Source organism: Dendrobates tinctorius, unplaced genomic scaffold, assembly GCF_039654945.1.
Source record: "Dendrobates tinctorius isolate UK_male_01 unplaced genomic scaffold, ASM3965494v1 ptg000029l, whole genome shotgun sequence".
Lineage (NCBI taxonomy): Eukaryota > Metazoa > Chordata > Amphibia > Anura > Dendrobatidae > Dendrobates > Dendrobates tinctorius.
This window is the reverse complement of record NW_027361697.1, coordinates 17,212,631-17,239,155: the sequence shown is the minus strand read 5'-3', so window position 1 is coordinate 17,239,155 and position 26,525 is coordinate 17,212,631. Positions and strand designations below refer to the sequence as shown.

Genomic DNA, 26,525 nt, shown 5'->3' with positions numbered 1-26,525 from the left:
GGGGTGCAGTTTTTAGAATGGTATCACTTTTGGGTATTTTCTATCATATAGACCCCTCAAAGTGGCTTCAAATGTGATGTGGTCCGTAAAAATAAAATGGTGTTGCAAAAATGAGAAATCGCTGGTCAATTTTTAACCCTTATAGCTTCCTAACAAAAAAAATTTTGGTTCCAAAATTGTGCTGATGTAAAGTAAACACATGGGAAATGTTACTTATCAAGTTTTTTGTGTGCTGTATCTCTGCGATTTAGGCTACTTTGACACTAGCGTCAGCCGACAGACGTCGCACTGCGTCGTGCCGACGTACCGTTGCACGCTGTGAAAGTTTTGCACAACGGGGGCAGCGGATGCAGTTTTTCAACGCATCCGCTGCCCCATTGTAATGTTCAGGGAGGAGAGGGTGGAGTTTCGGCCGTGCATGCGCGGTCGAAAATGGCGGACTCGACGCACCAAAAAACATTACATGTAATGTTTTTGTGTGCATCGTGGCCGCCAAAACACGACGCATCCATCGCATGACAGATGTGACGTGTGGCCATACGTCACAATGCGACGCTAATGCAAGTCTATGGAGAAAAAAGCATCCTGCGGGCAACTTCGCAGGATGCGTTTTTTCACCAAAATGGCGCATTGCGACGTACGTCGGCCGACGCTAGTGTGAAAGTAGCCTTAAGGGCATAAAAATTCAAAGTTGGAAAATTGCGACATTTTAAAAATTTTCGCCAAATTTCCATTTTTTTCACAAATAAACGCAAGTTATTTGAATGAAATTTTACCACTAACAAGAAGTACAATATGTCACGAGAAAACAAAGTCAGAATCATCGGGATCCATGGAAGCGTTTCAGAGTTATTACCTCATAAAGGGACAGTGGTCAGAATTGTCAAAATTGGCCCGGGAGTTAATGTGCAAACCACCCTTGGTAGTGAAGGGGTTAATGATGGAAAGAGCATTACTGAAAGCTTTTTGAGTCTCCTATTTTTAGATTTTTTTTTTTTTTTGCCAATTTAGAAAAGTCCATTATACAGAAAGAGCGCAATCACAAGCATGAATTAATCACCATTAATTACCAATAGATTATTTCATCTATAAATGTATGACCAGAAATATGCTGTTGATTAATATACATTAAATTAAGTAAAATTTACCAGTAGCTCCCATTAACGCAGAATTAAAGACGTTTTACTATGTATATTTAACAGCTGGATACATGAAGGAAGAGGAGTTTAGCAATTACTCTACACTAGTTTCTTTAGTGAATTCATCTTTAAAGAATGCAAATCTAAAAGCAAAAAAAATAAATGTTTGTACGAATATAAATTAAATGAAAGTTTATAGCAAAACTCACCTTCATCACTTGGAGTAGAGATGTCCCAGCCTTCGCACACAAATTCAGCTTTTTCACATCTAACAATTGTAAATGATATAGCATATAATCAACAAATTAAGACAACAGATTTTTTTTTTAGGGAAAAGGCAACAAAAGCAAAAATGTGCAAAAATAGTAATTAAATGTACATATTTCTTTGTATCGAGCTAAGACTGGTATTACTTTGCAGCTACTTCCTCAAGCACCCTGGTGTAGCAGTCATATCCCTCTCTCTTCTATTGTATACTGTAAGCCCTTGCGGGCAAGGTCCTCTCCCTTTACAAGTTACTCAGCGAGTTGTCATTTAATATGCATATTTTTTACTTTTATGTGATGTTGTACATATGTGATCTACTGTCAGGGCTGGACTGGTAATCTGGCAAATACCAAATGGGCCAGTCCGGCAGTGAACCCCATCGCCTCAACACTTATCAGTATCTGTGTCCTCAGGATGCAGATACTGTTAATAAGTGTGACAGAGCAGAGAGCATTCAGTTCCCTGCTCCACCATCTACACAGAATACAGGCTGCTTCCGGAAGGCATAGTGATTGTCTCGGATCGGTGGTGACCGACCTAAGAGTTGGCTTCCTGCTGGGAACGATGAGAGCTGGCACCCCTGTGAGAGCCACCAAAGTCTATGAATGGCTCTCACTGGGTGTAAAATGACAATGTTAGAGCTGGTCTGCCCATCACCAGGACTGTGACCCTACAGAGGTTGTAACCATATAGAATAGGTCAGGTAGGAGGGGACTGCTATGGAGGGTTTTTGATTGTTCACGTCTACAAATTGCAAATTATCTACTCTAACATAGTCAACAGCTTGACATGTCTGATTTTTAGTGGCCATTATTCAGTCACTACTTTATATGCTGGTAATATTAATATGGGCTGGCTGTGGATAAGGTCTGGCGGTATTAATTGTCTGTTACATTGCAGCATTCATTGTAATATTGGTCTTGGTACAGTCTTGTTTGATAATGATCAGCATGGTGGCATTGTTTGATCATTATTCGCTGAATGCACTTGAACAAGCAAATCATCAAGATCTACTGTTGGCAGCTATTTTTGCAATTGCCGACCAGATACACTAACAGCTTGACGTTATATTGATTTATTTGTGAAATCGGTAATATGGCCAATTCTTCAATTTTTTCCAGGAGCAATTTTTTCAACATGATAACGCCAGGCTGCATGTGCTACTGTGAGCAGCCTGAGTGACCTATCATCAATAGTCATTAGTTGGCAATTGCACAGGGTGCTGCCAGCAGCGGATCTTGATGATTTTCAGTCTCAGTGACATTCAGCATGGCAGAACATTCCTTAATCAACTACTAATAATCTCATTCATAGCAGCCATGGCTGTAAGTGCAGGGATTTCTGTACATGGTGCTCATACTAGATATTGAATAAATCAAGATGTGTGAAAAATTTGTTTACATTTCTTCATCATTTGCAGGTATTTAACATGTCTATCCATCCTGTGATTTCAATAGTTCCACTACTTTTCCTTATTGGTGTTACAATGTTTTTTATTATTATTGTTATTATTATTGGAATTATTTTTTTAGGAGGAAGGACCTGATATCTTTATCAACATGCTGGTTGTGCTTGTAGGATTCGGGGTGAAGGGGCAGAATGGAAATGTGGGCTTTCAAATGTCAGTGCCATATATCAGTCCCACCGGCCATTTGTATAGTATATCCTTTTTGCTCCTTTTTTACATGATCCCCTACTGCTCCGATCTATGGTGGACAAAGACGTGGAGAGCTCCTACTGCAACCATTTGCATTTAGGCAGTGACTTCCTTTTTGATGTGTGTAAAAAAACATGGTGGACTGTATTTAGTGCCTGCCTTTAGAAAACGGACACTGCCGAAATGGAGACCAGACAGAGCACAAAGTGAGTCCCCCTGCTTAATTATAGTAAATGGCCCCATTGGCAGATTAGCCTGAGCCCCATTTTTCAGGGCTTCAGGTGAAACCCCTGACAGAGCCACAGACGAGGGGCAAAAATGTGATGTGATCCCGGCCTTAGGCCTCATTCAGAAGTCACTTTTTTGACCCACAAGAAAAACTAATATAGTTTCATTAGTGATTTTCATCAGTTTCATCATTTTTTTTAACTGATGAGAAAAAAAAATAAAGTTTCTCCACCTTCTCCTATCTGACAGATGGCATCCGAGGGCTGTCAGAATTTTTCACTGACATGTACGAAGGTCACATCACAATGCTCGGACTGGCTGTTGGCTTTTCTGACCTGAGCGTGACAGCATATATTTCTATGCAGCCGCCACGCTCAGGCCAGTCCCAGGGTTGCGATGCAATCATCATCCGTGTTATATGGCCGTCTGAACGCGCCCTTACTCTGCTGTTTTTTATTCTACACTATTGGACACCATGATTTTACAGTGACCAGTCATTACTAGAAAAAAATCTAATATGTGTACAGCCCCATAGAGTGTCACTAGTGAAAAAAACAGCACTCGTTTGTGAAATATTGATGTGTGAATGAGTCCTAATGAGTAGACAGGCCCTATCAGAGAGTGGAAAAATTTGATGTCCTAGAGATAAAAATCATATATACACTTAACCGTAATATTAGACAAGATAAAATCAAAGAAGGTGATGAGCGTAAGGAAGAAATTGCTGCAGTTGTGTTCATTTAATATCAGAATTAAATACCATTGTGCATTTAGTAGAGACTTTTCAAATGATCTACAAATCACTGGAAGGGTGCTGCCTGCGAGACCATCTAGTACCTAAAGATAGATTCTTCTTCAATATTATTAGGGCTCTTCTCTGTTACGATTCAATTTGATTCTCATTTTGAAAGCGATGGGAACCATCTGCTGATCGCCTGTAAAGTGCAACAGTTTCCTTTTATGTAGATACTTGATGGCAGTAATTTACGGGCATTGATTATGAGACACAATTATGGCCTGGCTTCTGGCCTTTCACGTGGTGTGTTAGGCCGGTTTCACATTTGCGCTTCAGGGCGCAGAGACGGCCTGCGCACCGCCGTCGCTAAGCCCCGCCCCTTGCCACACCTCCGCCGGTAGCTCCGCCTCCGGGCGCATGACGCTGCATGCGTCATGCATCCCCTATCTTTATCACTGAGGTCGCAGGCCGTGCGCAGTATGCGTTTGGCGGTGCCTGCGTCCTTTTGACGGTGCGCCGAGCACAACCAAATTGCAACAGGTTGCGTTTGGCGCTGGTCGGCGCACCGTCAAAAGGATGCATGCGCCGCCAAACGCATACTGCGCACAGCCTGCATCCTCAGTGGTAAAGATAGGGGACGCATGACGCATGCAGCGTCATGCGCCCGGAGGCGGAGCTACCGGCAGAGGTGCAGCAAGGGGCGGGGCTTAGCGGCGGCCATGCGCAGGCCGTCGCTGCGCCCTGAAGCGCAAATGTGAAACCGGCCTTGCAAAACCAAAAGACTGAAGCCTGCAAATACTATTCTGATAAAAGTGCAATGTGACATAAGATCAGAAGAGCACTTTTCTGCCCTTCTTCAGTAGCCTAGAAGCTAAAAAAAATTAAACTACTTGATAATAAAAAAAACTGTGATTGTTGATACATGGTGGCTATGGCTGGGAGGAAAGATTTCTCAGTACATATATTGCGTAATGTCTGTGATCATGTCATAGCGCAGTTTAAATCTAGTGGTACCAGGTATTACAGCCATGTACTTACCTGCAGCTCACCTGAGCTTACTACAATAAAAACTAATTTTTGGAAATAGGTTAATTTAACTACAATTTGAAAATACCTTCTGCATCTTTTCGATCGGTTAAGACCTCTTTCAGACTTCTAAGTTTTTTTATGAGTATGAAAAGAAAACTGATAATTTTATATGAGCATTCTGGAACTGATATTGATCCATTTTTGGTTCATGTGTCCATTTTCCCACCAGTGTAGCAACAGTATTTCTCATATGCAAAAAAAAAATTATATACACACACACACACCCTCACACCATGCCTCTCCCACCAATTAGGAATGAGTTTCTTTGGTGCATGTGCCATCCTTTATTTTTACAAATAGATCACGGACCCATTGCAATCAATTTACTTTTTGATATCTACTTTTTTTTTCTGCAGTCTAATTATCCACAAAAGACAGAAAAAACTGAGATATGTCCTATTTTTGTTTGCTTTACTGATTAAATTTGTCATTGCAATACAATATATCTTTGTAAACTAAAAATGGACGGCTCACGAATATCAGCTACAGTATGTTCTGTTCATTTTTGTTAAATGGAATGGGTGGGCACTTAATTTTCCCAAGGGCCCACATGAGAAACATGACTGCTGTGGAGGGCCGGCCCAATGTGACTTCACCTCTGCAGCTGATAAATACCAAGCCATTGGTAAAGACGTTGATCTGTGCTCCTCTGATGCTAGCAAGGACCAGTAGAATGATAACGTTGTTGATCCAAACTGTTAATCTTCAGAAGAGCACCATAATCAGAAACCAAAAGCATGGGAGTAATGCGTTCCTGAAGAACATAAGTTGAGGACCACTATAAGAGTGGATTTGTTCATAGTGGTTATAGAATTGATGAGTATATTTCAACTTTCAATAAAAGATATTTGGGCCTCACTCACATGTGACTTAAGTCATATATTCACTCCACACGCATGTCACATGAGCACGAGTCCAACATATCCTTTCATTCTGCCCATAGTGGGACAAAATGACACTCGTTCTGTATCAGGATCCCACTTTGGGTCAGGTGAAAAGATATTTGGACCACTCAATGAGGCATCAGCATGTTTACCTGATGTCATCATTTGATGTTACCATTTTTGGGGATGGACAAATGGTCTACAAAATTTCTGGACATGTGAACATATGTACACGTTCTATCCATGAAAAACATGGAAAGAACACGCATGTTAAATAAGGATGTGAGAATGAGGCCTAAGTCATTCCAGCACCACTCGGCCCCACTCAATAAGTTAAGCAATAAAATATTCATTAAGTACATAATTAGCTAGAAATATGGGCCAGAATCTAACCAAAAATAATAACAGACCTGAATGCCCCTCCAACCAATTCTTCTTAAACAACACGACCCTGGAATTTTAAAGGCGTATTCCCGTCTTCAAGATCCTATCCCAATACGTAGTAGGTTTAATGATTAGAGTTGAGCAAATTGGATTGAATTACAATTGACAGTGTGAATATTGAATTTGCAATATTTGCCGAACACAGCCGGATGTCATTCGAGTCAATGAGAGTTGAAATGACCGAATATGTTTGGAACTGATCTTGAAACATAAATTCGGCACGAATAGGGTACAATACAGCACGAATATGGCAAATTCAGATTCGGCGGTCATTTCTGAACAAATTCGCTCATCTCTAGTAATGATAATAATAACAGCAAATACCTCCAATTAGAAATGTAGTATAGTTTTTCTGATTCGCTATGTCTCTATCCCCATGCGCAGGCATTGCAGCAGCTTAGGTATCCATGGTTCCGATCACTGATATAGTGACAGCTAGTTGCTAGTGGTCATAGCCATGGATACCTAAGATCCTGCAATGACTGTACATGAGAAAAGAGACACAAACTTTGTTGCAGCTAGGGAAAAATGGTGTGAGAATGTCACGAGTTGCAAACTTTTAGCACAGTTTCACATTGCAACATAATTTTGCAATTTTTCAAAGCTTCTTACATCAGAATTCTGACGTAAAAGCTTGTACCTTAACCAGTGTGTCATCCAAGCTGTGTCCGACTTTCAATGAGCAGTCGATAGAAGAACCTTTGAAAATTCCACTTTTTCCTGAGAAAAATGGATAAATGGATTGTAAAAACTGAAACACGGACCAAAAAAAGGCATGCAGTAAAAAGTTTACCTCTTCTAAAATATATATCTCAACGAGGCCTGGGAGTATTTATTCAATATTTTAGACAATATTTTGGAGTTTGGATAAGGAATATGCTTCCTTTTTCATATAACATTTTCATGCCCCCTATGTGTTGCTTACACATAACTGGCAGAACCTCCTGGGCTCCTGCAGTCTGTGTAATTTTTCACAGAGCATCTGTTCTTTCTCCTTGGAAGTGCTACTCTCCGTGTGGGCTTCAGATTTGCAACAACTATTGGCTAAAAGGTTGCCTGTCACAAGGGGAGCTCATTGTGAATATAGAATCCTAGGGGAGAGCAGACGATGTTAATTAACATAGATTTTATGGAGGATCTGCCAAGAATCTAAAAGTAAAAGAAGGTTGTTAAAGCGTAACTGTCCTTTTTACACAAAACTTGTAGAAAAGTATGGTCTTGTTACCCTAATCTCTTACAACACGTTAAAAAATTTTTCAGTGTACAATCTAAATATAAATTGCCCAAATTCTTATGCACTTGTTTTGAGTGGGCAGATAATCTTCCTAAGCCACTGTCAGCACTATCACAGCACTCTGTGAACAGCCACCAGCATTGTTAGCAATGACCTTTTGTGGCTTACCCTCCTTGTGTAGTGTGTCAATGACTGCCTTCTGGATATCGGTCAAGTCAGCAGTCTTCCCCATGATTGTAGAGCCTACTGAAACAGACTAAGGGACCTTTTTAGATGCTTAGGAAGCCATTGCAGGTGTTTTTTGTTAATTATTCTAATTTACTGAGATATTGACTTTTGGGTTTTCATTGGCTGTAAGCCATAATTATCAACAATAACAGAAATAAACACTTGAAATAGATCACTCTGTTTGTAATGACTCTATATAATATGAGTTTCACTTTTTGTATTGAAGAACTGAAATAAATTAACTTTTTGATGATATTCTAATTTTGTGATAAGCACCTGTATGTTTGGGGTTATTACCCTGTTGGAAGATCCATGACCTAGAAAGGAAGCCCAACTTTCTGTCACTGGGAACTACATTACAACCCAACATTCTTTGGTAATCTTCAGATATTATGATGCCTTGCACACAGTCAAGGCACCCAGTGGTGCCAGAGGCAGCAAAATATCTTTGAGCCTCCACCACATTTGACTCCAGGTACTGTGTTCTTTTCTTTGTAGGCCTCATTCCGTTTTCGGTAAACAGTAGAATGATGTGCTTAACCAAAAAGCTCTATCTTGGTCTCTCATCTGTCCACAAGATGCATTCCCAGAAGGATTTTGGCTTACTCACATACATTTTAGCAAACTGCAGTCTAGCTCTTTTATGTATCTGAGTCAGCAGTGGGGTCCTCCTGGGTCTCCTGCCATTTCATTTCATTCAAATGTCAATGAATAGATCCCGCTGACACTGATGCACCCTGAGCCTACAGGACAGCTTGAATTTCATTGGAACTTGATTGGTGCTGCTTATCCACCATCTCTACTAACCTGCATTACAACCTTTCAACAATTAGCTACAGTGCCATGGGTTTGATTATGTTTTGTTTGAGAGGAGTCTTTAATATGACATCACAGGAGGCTGGGGCTGAACTCAAATATGACATCACAGGAGACAGGGGCTCTACTCAAATATGACATCACAGGAGGCTGGGGCTGGACTCAAATATGACATCACAGGAGGCTGGGGCTGAACTCAAATATGACATCACAGGAGACAGGGGCTCTACTCAAATATGACATCACAGGAGGCTGGGGCTGAACTCAAATATGACATCACAGGAGGCAGGGGCTCTACTCAAATATGACATCACAGGAGGCTGGGGCTGGACTCACTCCCTGAAACATTTCCTGGAACAGAACACCATTAGGGGTAGCACTGCAGTTACTTACTACAGTTTCTTGCACCACCACCCTCTGAAGATGGAAGCAATGAGTGACACCAGCGCTACCCTACAGCTTCTAGCACTGCCTTCAAATTAATTGTCATCAGTGGGAGGTGCAGGTAATACTCACTGCATCTATAGCCACCCCTTGATGATGATTTATTTGAGGGGGCGCTAGAAGCTGTCGGGAAGTGATGGTGTCACTCACTGCTTCTATCTTCAGTGGATGGCTATGCAATAAACTATAGTAAGCAGAAGCAGAGTGCTGATGTTGTGCTCACCTCTCACACAGCGTTTCTCACCATGGATCCAAGACATTTACAGAATGTGGCAATGCAAGAAACTGTAGTAAGTAACTGCAGCGCCGCCCCAGATGATGTCCTGTTCCAAGAGGGGAAATAGATGCTGCAGGGAAGTGAGTGCAGCCCCAGCCTCCTGTGACGTCACGTTTGAGACTCCTCTTTAACAAAATATCACAGGAAGTGAAGTAAAAAAAAAATCACATTTGGGGATTAGATAGATAAGGAGAAGGGTATGGAATTTTATAATAAAGCTAATTAGAGAAGTGGTAAGGGTGTAGAGAAAGATATTTACTGTAGAAAGGACATTTTAGGAACCGGATCAACTCTTTAGCAATGCCAAAATGAAACACTGAGCAGATTACTTTCTAGCACCAAGCTAGACCCACTGTCCTCTTCGTAATGAATCTTAGACTCTTGTTTCCAGAGATGCAGTGTCGCCATTGCTATCTAGTCCCAACTTATATTGAAAACATTAAAGCTTCTAAGAACATCATTCTGTTGTTAAGTAACCCCAGAAGGCTTGTTATCACGTATGAATACAAAGTATTTAAGCATTTATGTAATTGACTTTACAATTGACCTTGCCGCTGATTTACATACTTCAATGAAGGAGGAACAACGAGTAAATGTAGCCAAAAATTTAAAGAAATGATTATATTTATCAAACAAGTTAAACTTTAATAAATATTTGTAATACAAACATCATATATAGAACAACATGCATGGGCATATATCTATGTCATGTGACTGACTCCATAGGTCAATATAATGACCAAGAGAAGCGGGACCCACAATGTAAATAACATATGTACTGTTCAGAAAAAAAGGTTTTTTCCATATAAAAAAGTTAGAGTATATTTTTAGATTCACATAGTATCCAGGGATAGGGATTTAGACAGTACTAACTTCCCCAAAACCCACTATTACTATACCGCTAAGTGAATAACTTCCCATAGACAAAAATTAGCTCCTTTATAATCCAGTGCACAGTAAAGAAATATCTAGAAGAAGGTAAGTGCAGAGTAACCGCTTCTCTTTGTCATTATATTGACCTATGGAGTCAGTCACATGACATTGATATATGCCCATGCATGTTGTTCTATATATGATGTTTGTATTACAAATATTTATTAAAGTTTAACTTGTTTGATAAATATAATCATTTCTTTACATTTTTGGCTACATTTACTCGTTGTTCCTCCTTCATTGTAGTATGATATTGAGTCGCCTTATAGCATGGGCATTTGACGTCTTTTGCTGGTGTTTCTATTTGCAATTGATTTACATACTTATTGTTTCCTTGAAATGTTCTATCAATCACAACTCAAAGAAAAACTTGATATTGAATCTGAAAATTTTTCGTCAAGCTGGATTTGAACAATATCCGATAAGATGGACAGTAAAATGACTACTTAGTGATAGGCATGCTCGCGAGTTAAATATAATGACATTCTTCTACAGTATTTGGTGGAGAATGCGGGATGTTTTCTAGCGCAGCGCAAGCTCTATAAATACATCTCTTTTTATACGTCAGCTTTGCATGTTCTTTGTTGGAAGACGGGGGTCTGTGCCAACCTTCTTTTCTCTTTGGGACTTTTATCAAGAAAGGTTACTAAAGACTTGCCTGATTTCCATATCAAGTTAATACAAAGCATGCCAAGTGAAATTATTTAGAAGGTAACATTGTTCTATTGTATTATTTTTACCTTTTATCTGGCAGCAGAAGGACCGGTTCTCCGTTCTCCTGACACTTCTGTTATTTATAAAATAATTGTAATTCACAAAATAAGAATAATGTGGCACTTATTCTTAGAACGCAAACTACATTGTGCTGTTCCTCTATTTTCCTTTCTGGATGTGTATCAATAAATTGACGAGAGGCTGATACCATTTTTCTTGTTAAGAGGATGTGAGTTTTTACCAAGATTGTCAAGAATATTAAGTGCCAGCAAAAATAGAAATATATATTCTATTAGCCAGGGGAATGGTAGTCAAGTTGACAATTTATTAAGAGGAATAATGCAATATAGAGCTCCAAGAAAAGATTATTCAGAATTGATTTTTTTTGGGGGGTGGTAGAAGCATTTAATAACCGTCAGGAGTGCTGATACTCTTTAATTGAAAAGTTCCCCCTAAAACAAAAATAAGGTGATTGCCTGTGTATACAGCAAAACTAGCCACTTGGGGTGTCGGAAACAAGGCATATGATCAGCTTCTAATTGGGTCAGATTATATATAAGTGGCATTTTGACCCAATTGGGTTCCAGCTTGAGCGTAGCACATCGCTAGACACAGACTCAGCAGGGTTAACTTGGGTCAAGTTTACAGACAAGCGTAAGAGTCCTTCAAAGTGGACACGAGCTTGATGATGGGACATTATGAATGGCACAGATTTTTATGTTTACATGTCAGCACTGAGACACTACCCTTGATGGTTACACATTAACAGGAATTGTCTCTAAGCTTGGCAGTAACACAGTCCTAGGGGGCACTAAGTTTAATAGCTAAACTACGAAGAAGCACTAGGCTTGGCGGTTACACTTCAAGGAGACAATAAGCTTGGAAGCTACACTACTAGAAGGCACTAAGCTTGGCAGTTACATGACTAGGAGGCAATAAGCTTGAAGCTACACTACTAGGAGGCACTAAGCTTGGCAGTTACATGACTAGGAGGCAATAAGCTTGGAAGCTACACTACTAGAAGGCACTAAGCTTGGCAGTTACATGACTAGGAGGCAATAAGCTTGAAGCTACACTACTAGAAGGCACTAAGCTTGGCAGTTACATGACTAGGAGGCAATAAGCTTGAAGCTACACTACTAGAAGGCACTAAGCTTGGCAGTTACATGACTAGGAGGCAATAAGCTTGAACCTACACTACTAGAAGGCACTAAGTTTGGCAGTTACATGACTAGGAGGCAATAAGCTTGGAAACTACACTACTAGAAGGCACTAAGCTTGGCAGTTACATGACTAGGAGGCAATAAGCTTGGAAACTACACTACTAGAAGGCACTAAGCTTGGCAGTTACATGACTAGGAGGCAATAAGCTTGGAAACTACACTACTAGAAGGCACTAAGCTTGGCAGTTACATGACTAGGAGACAATAAGTTTGGCAGTTACACTACTAGAAGGCACTAAGCTTGGAAGTTACATGACTAGGAGGCAAAAAGCTTAACGATTACAGTACTAGATGGCACTAGGCTTGACAGTTAGACAACTAGGAGGGAATAAGCTTAACAATTACAGTACTAGAAGGCCCTAAACTTGGCACTTAAACAACTAGGAGGCAAAACGCTTAACAATTACACTACTCGGAAGCAATAAGCTTAACAATTACTGTACTAGAAGGCCCTAGACTTGGCACTTAAACAACTAGGAAGCAATACACTTAACAATTACACTACTAGGAGGCACTAGGCTTGGCAGTAAGACAAATAGGAGCAATAATCTTACCAATTACACAACTAGGAGGCACTAGACTTGGCAGTTACACTGCTAGATGGCACTAAGCATCACAGTTACAGTACTGGAAGTCAGCCTTTCCAAATAGTCAGGCATTCAGCTTGGTCCCCGGTGGCTTTTAAAGTATGTGAACCAGGCAGTATGTTTCAGAGGTCAGGTTCCCTTTAAGGAACTATGGGGAAAATTTATAAAACTGTCAAAAAGAAAAGTTGTCTTTGTTGCCCACGCCAATGAAAGGCAAATTTTTAACTTTTCAAAAAATCCTGAACTAACAACACAATGAAAAGCTGGACTGTGATTGGTTGCTAAAAGTTCCTTCAAGACAGTTTTCCCAGTGCAGCGCAGCTCTCGCTTAATGGCTGACTCAGGCATTACACCCAAGTCTCATTCACTGATCTCCATGGCCACTTTCCCATTATACTATACCTCCCTTGAGTGCCAATGAGAATATACCACATGAGAAAAAGATTCCTTGATGTATAAACCTCTGATCTTTTTAGATTACACATGTTGATATTTTTCTGGTCTGTAAACACGATAAGAAATATTTAATTTTTCCATTCTAACCCCTTAAAAGATTAGACTGTGTATAGAGAGACATGCCGTACAATTGGGGGTTGCTCTGTTATTATATACAAACGGTTTCGGTTGCCATGGGAATCAGAAAGTCTCTCTTTATCGCAGCAGTTGGTATGGTTTAGTAAGAAAAATCATCCTAAGTCTCTATGCCAAGTGTTCGCCATTTTCATGAGAATCTATCCAGCAGACTAGAGGACGCATGGTATATACCTGCCATTATGGAGGCAGTCAACGAGAGCAAAATATGCAGCAGCAAAATATCAATATGTCCCCTTCTTCTACGATAAAGTTCTGTACTAGAGAGGTTAAATATAATATCAGAATAGTAATAGTGAATTTATTAAATGCAAAGAAAAAAAAAATTGCTCACATTTATTTTCTACTTAATTATGAGGATCTCCCGCATTTTTGTATTTTCCTAGTAAAATGCTGAAAAATAAAAATCCTAATATTAAGAATAATTCTAAAAAAAATAACTATAATGATAATAATATAAGCTTGGTGTAGCGCACGTGTGTCAAACTCTGGCCAGCAGGCTTATCACACTTGGCCGATGGGGAAATACTTGCAGGCTGATAACACTTGGCCCTCAAGGAGGGCAGCCCTTCCACCATCATCCTGCAGTCTGAAGCTTTGAAATGTTGGAAATTTTTGGTGCAACGTCTCACGACCAATTTTGCCCAGCTATGTCAAAATGGGAGGAGCTGAAGCAGAATGGGGGCGTAGCAACCACACTCACTAAATTCATGTGTGGCGGCATTATTGAGTGGCAACATTATTTATGCCACAGATCTTACTCCAGTCTCAGACTGGAGTAAGACATGTGATAAGGCACCCAATGAGGCACCCGCCACTTTACAGATGAGCTGGATTCATTAAGAAGTGTGCACCTCTTCAAGGTGTTCCTGGGAATTAGATAAAATGGTGTCCTGGATAAAATTCACACTGCAGCCCATCCTAGTCATGGGCCAGGACAGGCTGAAAACTGAATACTTCTCCCAAGGCCTTTCTCTCAATTGACAAGAGCTTTAATCACACATACCTCAGCTGTCGACAGGAGCCAGACTGTAATATGTAAAGAATTAGCCCATCTCGTGGATGCAGATACTGTTGAAATAGTGACGGCTGCCAACGGGTGTTAGGGTTGGCATTCCACTAGGCCACCCAGTGCATGGGCCACATTTTTTTGTCTACTTTTACATTATTCAGTTTTCCAACAGGTTACAAAGAACCTATCACATGAAAAAACGCTATTGACCTGCAGATATGTGGTTAATCAGTCATGGGAGCGGTGCCGGCGTGGGTTCAGTCACCGTCTGAGTATAGAGAGTGGTGGCTGTAGCCATGCACCCCACACTGACTGACAGCAGCTCAGCATTAGGGCCGGCAGTCAGTCAGCTCCAGGGCCAGCAGTCAGTTAGTTCCAGGGCCGGCAGTCAGTCAGTTCCAGGGACTGCAGTCAGTAAATTCCAGGGCCGGCAGTCAGTCAGTTCCAGGGCCGGCAGTCAGTCAGTTCCAGGGCCGGCAGTCAGTCAGTTCCAGGGCCGGCAGTCAGGCAGTTCCAGGGCCGGCAGTCAGGCAGTTCCAGGGCCGGCAGTCAGGCAGTTCCAGGGCCGGCAGTCAGGCAGTTCCAGGGTCGGCAGTCAGTTTTAGGGCGTGGTTACAGTTGCCGTTCTCTATACTCAGAGGAGTGACAATCAGACTTAAGTCGGAATACTGCGGAGTGACTAAAGATAATTTCCTCCTGACAGTGTGGGTCTAAGTGCGGGCGCCGGGCAGATTCACAAGGCTATTAACCTGCAGATTACACTCCAGAGCACACAGTACAGGTGATGTGTGATGACTGGTGTACTAGGTGAGAAACTACCAGTTTGGAAGGAGTGGAGTGTAATAAGGAGGTCATGTTTGCTCACCTTTTGATACTGATATAATATTCATCCTCTTGCTTTAGCTCAATATACTATCACCCCTAGGTTTAAAGGGAATCTGTTGGCAGGTTTTTGGTATTTAATCTGAGAGCTGCATAATATAGGGCAAGTTAGCCGGATTCCAGGGATGTGTCACTTACTGGTCTGTGTTGTACTTTCAATGCAATGACCGCTTTATCAGCAGGAGATTATCACTGCTTGACTATGTTACATGTGCACAGCAGTCAATCTAAAGTGTGTAACCCCCACTACTGATTAGCAGCTTGATCACAATGTATGTTGTACACAGGAGGCTACCAATCAGTGGAGTGGGTGAGGTTATACCCAGCTCAGTATTCTGACCTCTGCTACATTTACAGCAGAGAAAACAGGGATTTTAGCAAAACTGCAACAAGCAGCCCAGTAAGTGGTACACCCATGGAATCAGGCTGTCAGATTCTACATCATACTTCATAACAAATATCTGCTGACAGTTTCCCTTTAATAATCAAATTAAATTTTCCATAATATTGTTTGCAGGAATTCATTTTGTGGAAATGGACTCCATCTGTCTTTTGAGTAAAGGGTTTAGGGCTCATATACCCGTCATTTTTATTACTGTATGCAAAAAAAACGGAGCGCTGGTTTCGAATTTCATCCGTCTTTGGTCTGTGTGTCCATTTTTTACCATCTTTGTATCATATGTCTTTGCCAAATGTGAAGAAAAAACTAATAGAGGTTTCTCAAGCATTCCGTAGAATGAATTAGTGAAAGTCAGACATCACATAGACGCAACTCAGATGGTAACCGTGTGCTGTCTCATTTTTTCCACATTGACATAGGCTCGTTTGGTCAGCAAATTGGACCTTTCTCTATTTTTTATGCGGACAATTGGTCAGCAAAAAAGCTGATATGTGGTTAGATCCATGGAATATAAAATGTTAAGTGAGTCACTGACAGCACAGTACTGTTCTATGCTCATTCGTGTCCTTTTTGTCTTACCCATTGCAATCTTAAAACCAGACACTACATGGATTGAACATGGACGCAACGTGTGCAGCCCATGATTTTCCATGGACCCATAGACTGGTAATTTTGACCCTTGACTCTGATCATAATGGGATATGTGGGGGTTTTTTTGCAGACACACTGTCTGGACATGTGAGCACCTCCATAGATTATAATAGCTTTAGGTGCTATGCATGAAAATCACGGGTAGAACACATACATGAAAAATAGATGTCTGAACGAGGCCGTAGACTCCTTGAAGAACGTTCTATAGATAAGCTCCTGCTTAGGCCTGTTTCACACTTCAGTTTGTTCTGTCAGTTAAAATCCGTCAAAATAGCGGAAAACGGATCCGCAGGAGGACTGACAGAAATGGGGGACAGCGGATCGGCGGATGTATGGATCCGCCGAAGGTAAAAATTTAAAGGAACCACGCCTGGGGGAAAAGGAGAGAGAGAGACCTAATCGAATAGGCCTTGTGCAGTCTTCCTCTGGAGATATGCATGTGTTCTCATCTTCCTTGTAGACTCTTGCCAGTAATTGGCCATGTTTGTGTGTGCTGATTCCCTCGCGTCATATGTGAACGCATGCTGACTAGAATTGCTCTTCGCTTGTTGTAACTACTGGGTGTCAGACATCTCTTTGCAATCTTACTCCCACAGACAAGATGATACTCCAGTTTCTTGTCAGTCTAATTTTAAAATGCAATTTCTTAAAGTGGAGAGAGGAACACATTACAATTTGTGAAATCGATCTGACTTCCATTTGTAGCCGCGAGGTAGATTAGTTTATGGAATGTAAGAATGGGGAATGGCTGGTGCCAAGCGGTTATTGCAATATTCTGCACATTGGTTTACATATTTTCTTGCCTCCCATACCGCTATAATACCTGAGCGTTCTGAGGATTCTCCAGTGCTGGCGGTCATGTGATGGCAGGTATGTGACCTGCAAACTTGTGGCCATATTCCAACTAGACTGTATCGGGTCTTGCTTGATACACTGGCATTGAGTAAGGCTGCGCCCATCTAGTTAGCAAGTGACCGCATATATGCAAATCCCATACATGCAGTCACGCGCCTGCCGCCGGCGCAGGAGAATCCTAAGTTTGCTTGCAATGTGAAGATTCACAACTCTATAGCCATTTAAAGACTGGACAATCCTTTTAAAGCAGATCTGTCACCTGATTTCAGAATACAGGCAACATACATATTTAAATCCATCTCTTAGACCTAAAGAAACTAGTGTACTGACTTTGAAAATCCATGTCAGAAAGACTGTATAACCCTGAAAATAAATTAAACATTTTTTTTTAGTACCAGCTAAAGAGTGAGAGAGCTAATGAGTCCTCTGTGTATTCAGTCAGCTGCAGCTTATACTGAGCAGCGCGAGATCTCAGCTGGGAGGAGGGACACTGAGGAGATGTCTTTCTGGCTTGGTGGGAGGAGAATAAGTTTAAACTATTATTTTGACACACCTCTTTATTGTTGAATTCCGATTGTTCATACAGTGCCATTGACACAGGTATATAGATCCAGCCCTTGGCCGTGCAATTTGCTCTTATAAACATTTGTTTAAAAAAAAAAAGACTCAATCTAAATAGCTGACTGATACCAATGTGGTCCTGTAATAGAACATTACTGGTGTAGCAAGTCAGTTCATGACATTTCTTCCATCCTAAATATTCCAAGATCAAATGTTAATAGCATTATTGAAAAGTGGAAGGAAACACACTAACGTAAAACTCTCTGCTAACTCAATACCTGCGGAGTCCAAACTTCCTTTGACATTAAAATTAGCACAAAAACTGTATATCAGGAGCTTCATGGCATAAGCTTCCGTAGTTGAGCTGCTGTATGCATGCCTTACATCACCAAGCACAATGCCAAGTGATGAATAGAGTGATGCAAAAGAATACACCACTGGCCTCTTGAGCAGAGGAAACGTATTTGCCTTTTAATCTGGCAGTCTGACGGACGAGTCTGGAATTGGAAAATATCATGAAAATATTACCTGCCTGACTACATCGTGTCTGTGACTGTGTCACAATGCACAAAGCAAAGTTTATAAAGGCATAGGAAAAAATGAGGGTTGTTTTCAGCACAAACAACTGGCTAAAAAATGTAAGTTTTAGGTGTTGAGTTTTTAACTTTTATGGACTTTTAGCTTGATTCAATATACTTACTTTTTTATCCATTTTGTTGTGCAGAAAGCTACCCTCGTTTTTTGCTCTGTCACCTGCAATCACCAGCAGGTACGGCACCCACTGGTTTCTGATCACAGCAACGGATTCATCTATGTTACCAGCGTGAACAGCTGTAACGCTGTCCCTCTCCCCTAACTCCTTCTATGAAGGCATAGTTGGATGAGTTTGGTGTGGAAGAATATGACCGGCTGCACAATTTCCTGACCTCAACCCCATTCAACACCTTTGGGATGAAGTAGAACTGAGATTATGAGCCTGGCCCTCTCCTCCAACATCAGTGTCTGATCTCATAAACTCTCTTCTGGATGAATGGGTATAAATTCCCACAAACTCCTCCAAAATCTTATAGAAAGTCTTCTAAAAACAACGTAAGCTGTTATAACTGCAAAAAGGGACCAACTCCATATTAATGACTGTAGATTAACCCTGAGATGTGATAAAAGCTCCTGTAGGTGGTATGTGCAGATATCCCAATACTTTTGTCCATATAATATATCTATTTTACACTGTTTTGCATAGGTCCATTTTAATTATTGGGTACCAAAATGTTGTGCAAATCTGTTATAAACGTTACATGTAATGTCCAGATAATTTTCAATGTTTCAACAATTTTTCAGTGAGAAGAAACATTCTGGTGCACAAATAGAAGAGATTCGAAAAACTTGATTGGTGCTCTTTTTAGAACAATGGAATGTTCTCAATAGGTTTTGCACTGTGACTCAGTCACGGGATCAGACAAAATCTGAGCCTGGAAAGTATATGCCGGTAAATTTAACCTCTATTATGGTTAAAATTCTTGAATTTTTTCTAAAAGATGCTATTCTGGAGTATCTCATTAAGAAAAAACTCATGACCCAGTATCAACATGGATTTATGAGGGATTAATCCTATCAAAATAATTTGATCAGCTTCTGTGAGGAGGCAAGTTGGAGTCTGGACTATGGAAACACAGTTGATGTTGTGTATATGGACTTGTTAAAGGTGTGTGATATGGTGCCACACAAAAGGCTGGTACATAAATTAGACTAATGGGACTAGGGGAAAATACATGTAACTGTGTTAACAACTGGCTGAGTGATAGGAAACAAAGGGTGGTTATTAATGGAACACACTTGGATTGGGTAAAAGTTAACAGTGGCATCACAGGGGTTGGTATTGGGCCCTCTTCTTTTTAACATATTTATTAATTAAGTACATTGTAGGGATCATGCAAAGTAGAATTTCTAAATTTGCAGATTATGCTAAACTCTGCAATGTAATCAAAACAGATGAGGATAATTTAATATTACAGATTTATACAAGATGAAGGCTTGAGCTGAAGTATGGGAACTGAAGCTTAATGTAGATAAATGTAAGAAGCAGAGGGAGGGTCCAGCTCCACAGAATAAAATCTTCTTCATCTGTGAAGTAATTTCCGTTAGAGAGAGAGATTAGAAAAATGTTATAACCAAATAAGACATATGCATAGTCCATGAATGGGTGGTCAGAGACGAGTCCAGCTGTTGACACGTTTTTGGTGTTTCCACCCATAAACATGATTAAATTTATTCGCCAATACAGAAGATTGTATTCCATTGAGCTGGATCTTTTCTCATGCTGTTTCAACTGCAACCAGACAAAGACGTTTTTCCGTGCTCCGGAACTATTCGGACACAGATTGCTGTGAGCCGTTCTTTTCCTCTTGCAGATACTGTAAATATAAGGTCATGCACTTGGGTAGAGGAAATGAAATGTTTAGTTATGTACTAACTTGTAAAACACTGGGTAAAACACATACTAGAAAAGACTTGGGCCTATGGGTGGACAGCAAACTCACCTGTAGTGACCTGTGCCAGGTAGCTACTGCCAAGGCAAATAAAATTATAGAGTCCATAAAAAGAGGCAGGTTGTCAAACTTGGGGTTATTCAGTTTGAAAAAATTAAGCCTTAGGGGTGATCATATTTCAATATACAGATATATGAGAGGACAGTACAGAGATTTTTCTTCTGATCTTTTAACACCTAGACCTGTGATGGTGACAAATGAGCATTTTCTACATCTAGCAGAAAGAAGGTATAGGCCGGGATCACACATGTGAGAAACACGGCTGAGTCTCGCATGTTAATACCCAGACCTGCCGCCGGCACTCGGGAGCGGAGAGTGCGGCCGCATAGCAATACATGCAGCCGCACGCTCTGCTCCCGAGTGTCGGCAGCAGTGCCGGGTATTAACATGCGAGACTCGGCCCTGTTTCTCGCATGTGTAATCCCGGCCTTAATCATAAGTACAGACTTAGATTATTTAGCGATGAGACTATGGAGCTTTCTGCCACATGATCTTGTAATGGTTGATTCACTACAAATGTACAAGGAGGGACTACATGCCTTTCTTTAAAATATTTATTACAAGTACTAGATTCTGTGATGAGACATTGATTTCAATCAGCCTGAAGATGGTGTCACTTGTGGGGAGGACGTCTATAATATCCCCCTGAATTACAGGATCTGAGGCTTAACGAGACTGGGGGAAGCGACATCCCATCATAGAAGTTCTGCCTAAACGGTTCCATGGAGTAAGGTCATGTGGTCAATAACACAAGTAGATGGCACATGAATTCGTGCGATAATTACATGGTCAGGAAAAAAATTGTATCTACTGATGAGAGCAAGCAAAGGTCTTGAACGCCAGGGAATTGAATTTGCAATTAAATAATATTTTGAGTTATGTGTTTGCTAAATCTAAAGTTTCAGCAATATATTATCGGAGAAAACAACAAGATTTCCAGAACTAACACTTTTCAGGTATTTGTCACTTCCTTATGTTACTATTAGAAATGATCTTCTTTAAACTCTGTGAAACCGAACCCACGATATTCTCGTAATCCTCTATAGATTTCGTTATCGAACATTAGTTTAGTTCATGTCGAGTTCTCATAATCTAATTAACTTCCATGAACACCAGCCGCCATATTCAATTAGATGCTGCTGTTGTAGGTATCACTGAGGATTAGCGTAATACATGTAGGATCGGCACGCATCGGCGGTGTTAAGAAGCTTGATTCATAACCACATCATAGACAATATGGAAAATCACACATGAAAACTGTACTTTTGCCAAGTGTTCTCCTTCAGTCAGTACCGACAATCTCTAGGGTCTCATTCATATGTTAAATTTCTAATAACTGAAAATCGGACCAATTTTCATCAGGGTTTGGATGAAATTTTTCATCGATGTTTGGTCTCTGTCAATTTTTTCAATTAGTGTTTCATCAATTTTTCTCAGAAACAAAAAAATCAAGTTTTTCCTGGCAGTCTGTGAAAAAGCAGACAGAACACAGATGTGACTAGAATGCCATCAGCATCTCGTCTGAGCTTTTTATGAACCCGTAGACTTGAATGTACAATTTTGATCTGAAACGCAGACAAAAATTGGATCCGATACTGTGAAAAACATGGTCATGTGAATAATGTCATAGACTCTGATAGGCAGGGGTACCCATAGTGGCAGACCACGCGGCCGCTGTGTGACCAGTGAGCAGGGGAGGGCCTGGAGCTGAGGGCATCGTCCCTCCCAACTCCCCCCACCTGTCATTGCAATTTCATCTGTAGCTGGCTCCGTAGGTTGGCTGCAGTGCTATCAAACTGTTTGTGGGGTTTCCTTATTGTGTTGAGGGCTGTGGGTCTCTTATACTGAGTGGAGGGCTGCAGGGGCCATAATCTTGGGTGTGGGGACCCTCAAACTTCATGTTGAGGACTAGGGGACATGATATTGTGCATGGGGCTGTGGTGCCCCTCATTCTTTGTGGGGGCTGTTGGTGACATTATATAGAGTGTTGGTGCTGTTATGTTGTGTGTAGAGGCTGTGACACCATCAAGCTTTATGATGGAGCATCGTGCTGTGGGAGGAATTATACACTGTTGGGGTTACTGTGGCGGCATCATACTTTGCTGGAGGCACTGTGTGTGGTGTCATCATAATGTGCATGAGGAGGGACAGTGGTGGAAATATCATCAGGGGGTATCATGGTATAATGCAGTATAGTGGGTCATTTTATAGGGTACTATACTTTATGAGAGCCATGGAGAAGGTGTAATAGTGAGTGAGAACACTAAGGGGCTTCAGTATTGGCATAATTACTGTGTACCTGCCTTAGTTTGCGTCCCTCTCCCTGATTTTAAATGTTGGGAGGTATGACCCGGCCTGTTTCGGCAATTTTTTTTTCTCTTTTGTGGTGGGACATGTAGAGGGGAATGTCCAACTAAGACTTTTGTTATAGGGCCCTTTGATTTCAATATATGCCACTGATGATAGATACAGTATGTTCTCTACCTGTGAAAAACACAAATACAACAAGTACATGAAAGGTCAAATTCGGTCGACCATTGTAAAAGTCAGGTCAGCCTCACTTGCAAATTGTGGACATAAGTGGCTCCAAGTGCTCTAGAGCCATCTTCTACTGTCCATAAATGAGGCTCTTAGGCTAGCACTGACAGCAGAAAGCACAAATACCGAAAATACATTTGTCTGAAAGTACCTAAGCATGGATCTAAGCCACAGTGAGAAGTCTTCTTTTTATTTTCTTGTATGAAAAAAAAACCCGACAATTTTAGATCAGGGTGCTTAATTGATCTATCAGCCAGTTTAGAGCTGTCAGTTTTTACAATCATTGTGACAATTGTTTTACTCATATGCTAAAAAAAAAATTATTTTTAAATTACGGTATAACACGCACGCATGCACTTTCCAAGCTTCTCCCAGCCATTAAACAGCAAAAAACGGACAGCACCAAGATGGCATTTGAGTGCTGTTTTCCTCATGGACTTATTCTTTTGAATGAGTAAGTTTGCTCCGCAAATCAGATGAAAACCACATTTTTTTTCGCTGCTGAAACTTGGTCCGGGAAAAAAAACAGACCTGTAAACAGCCCGATAGACTTTAATGTTCTCTCGGTAAAAATCACAGCTAGAACTTATTACAGTATATGGGGCTGTTCACACGCCTATATATTTTGGAAGAGAAAATTACGCAGACTTGTCCAATTTTGAACCAAGTCAAGGACCAAACTCTTCAATGCAAGTCTACGAGTCTGCAAAAAAAATCTGACAGTACTCGGATGGCATCCCTGTGCATTCCATTATGCTAGGAAAAGTTTGAGAAACCTCCATAAGTTCTTTCTTCTACAAACAAGAAAAAATGATGAAAATCTCATGGTCAAAACCTGATGAAAATCTCATTCAAAGCACTGACGAAACTTGGAACATTTTTTATATGAGAAAAATCATAGGTGTGTGAATGAGCCCTATATGTCAGCACTGCTCCCTCCTGACATATACTGGGTGAGTGATTGTAGGCGCCTATGCACCCGCCACATGCCAAGAGTGTTGTACAATGTGTACTTAACATTTTTCTGCTGAATAGAAAAGCGTGGATTTTCACACTTTCCTCCATGCAGCGTGGCACAGTACAAAAAACATATATCGCACTTGTTTTATTTTTTCTATTGCCCATCATATGCACCCTATGCAATACAGGGACATACATTGGTGGCAAACATCGGAGTATAACCCCAGTATACTACATAACTCTAATATGCTTGAAAAAACAAGATGTGCCTAAAGCGATAATTACTGGTGAACATAGACAGAAGAGGAACCTGGGCAAGAACAATATACGGGTTCTTTACAGTCCAAGAGCTCATCATAATGCACAATTCCATCTGCTTTGGAGGTGGTAATGGCCCCCTTACCTCGTGTGCCCCTATGAAGCTGCACAGGTTGCACCATTGATATCTCCGTCTGGCACCTATAAAGTCAAACTATTGTTGTGCAGGTACAGACATTACCTCTCTGGAAACCCTCACCTGTTTGCTGGCTGCCTGGATGTCCTCTTCTGAGTTTTCAGCATTTCTTTGCTCTGGGGTCCGGTACTTCTCACTTGAGCTGAAGACCCTGTTGTGGAGCGGCTGAGATCAAGTTCTGTCCTTCTGCTCAGGTGACACTGTGTCTGGTAGCTAAGCGTTTATGGTGAAAGCTTCCCTTAACCTAAGCGGTATTATACGACAGGTGAACAAAGGCCGATTATGGAGATCCTGCAATACACTAACTCTGCTGTTGACAGAGATGGCAGATTAATGTTTCCTTGTGCAGTCAGTGTTTGCTTTCACCTTAATCCTATAGATATATTTTTCTTAAAGGACAAACAGGTTTTTTGTTGGCTGTGATGTATAGTTAAAGTCAAGAAGTTATGACACCATATGGCACTTGAATACTATTTAATGTCATAACTGATGCCCTTTATCCTCTATGAAGATCCTAGCTCCTGGTGTATCCACATGAAAGAATAAAGCCATGTTCCCATGTAGCGTTAACAGTGCATTTTTCCTGAAGAAAATCTGCACCCTTTAAGGATGAGCTGATGGTGAGTTTTTGATGTTACAGATTTTCTGCACCCATTAAGTAAGATAAGTTAATTGCATTTTTTTCGAAAATACGTAGAATAAAATAGTCACCAAAAACTTATTGTGGGATTGTAGCCGAATAGTTCATTGTGGATGAGATTTAGGGGAATAAAATAATTTGCAGGAGCGGCGTCATCGCCGCTCTTGCAAATCTCGTGCATGCGCGCCGGTCATTCCAGCAGTGCCACTGCATCTCTGAAGCCAGGTGTATGCTTCCCGGCCTCAGAGGCGCGCACTTCGCATGTCCGGAAGTTCAGAAGATGGCTTCCGGTAATGCACAGGGCACATCTGAAGCCAGGAAGCATACACCCAGCTTCAGAGACACAGTGACACTGCCAGAATAAGCAACGAGCATGTGCTGTTATGAACAGGTCACCGTGGAGGATGGCAGGAATAGGCTAGGCCACCAAGAAACCAGAAAGGTTGGTCACTTAGCGAATTTCAGACCCCTAATCCTAACAACACAACTAACAGTAGCCGTGGAGTGTACCTACGATGCCCTAGACACCTCGACACAGCCGGAGAACTAACTAGGCCTAAAGCAAGAAAGGTGAAATCTAAACTGCCCTGGAGTAGAACCTCAAAGAAATAGATAGCCCCCAAACATATATTTTCGGTGAAACCAGATGAGGGACAAACACAGGCAGAAAATAGACTGAGCCAATGATGGGGCCCAAACTGTCTAGATAGGATAGGAAAGGAAAGGATACTGTCTGCAATCACGCAAAAACCCTAAAAAATCCAACACGTCTGATGTACAAAAAACACTGAGGTCTCACGACCTCTTCCCCACTATATCAGCATTCTGGTGTAAACTGGCAGCAAAGCAAAAGAGACTAATATAACAGGGGACTGAACAAACTGACACAAGCTGTAACTTATGGAGCGGGGTCCAGCACAGCCACAGCAGGGAGCACGCTGAACCTGCACAGCAAAGCAGAAAGAGGCAAAACCAGGTCAGAAGCAAAGGAGTAGCAAATGAACAACTTAGTTGAAAAATGCAGGATCAGGCAGGAGACAGCAGATCTCAAGTTGCACAGGAAGAACTAATCACCAGCAACAATTGAGGGAAGCCTGCTCACTTAAATACTCCCAATCAGTGACCCCATATTTCCAATCATCATCGACCTGTCAATCCGGCCAGCTCCACTACCCACAGTAACCACCAGAGGGAGCCCCGACTCAGAAGAGAATTCACAACAATGTGCGATATTTGCATGAGCGGCGATTGACGCCATTCCTGCAAATTATGTTATCACACCAACAGGGGTGTAATAACATGGAGAGAGGGCTGACTTGTCTGGGGAAACACACGCCCCATCGACTAGTCAAAACGCTCATTAGCATAGAAAACAGGGACATAAATGCTTCTTTTACACCTCATTTGTACAGAAAAACATTATACAGGGCAGGAAATTTACTCAAACATAGGTGAATGGTACTGGGTTGGAGGGCATGGTGGACCTGACAGATTCCCTTTAAGGCGGCCAGGATCACACATGCAAGAAACTTGGA

General features: G+C 41.2%; 1 protein-coding gene across 1 annotated transcript in view; it reads right to left on the bottom strand.

The window, feature by feature from the left end:
- The window catches only part of LOC141085827 (uncharacterized), an 82,923-nt gene extending 58,370 nt beyond the window's left edge, over positions 1-24,553 (bottom strand). The window contains exons 1-2 of the mRNA XM_073571405.1: positions 24,414-24,553; positions 1,349-1,407 (exon numbers count right to left, since the gene is read on the bottom strand). Of these exons, the coding sequence (XP_073427506.1) occupies positions 1,349-1,407; positions 24,414-24,457 (103 nt within the window). The 5' untranslated portion in view covers positions 24,458-24,553. The remainder of the gene's footprint in view (positions 1-1,348; positions 1,408-24,413) is intronic.
- Positions 24,554-26,525: the final 1,972 nt, after the last annotated feature.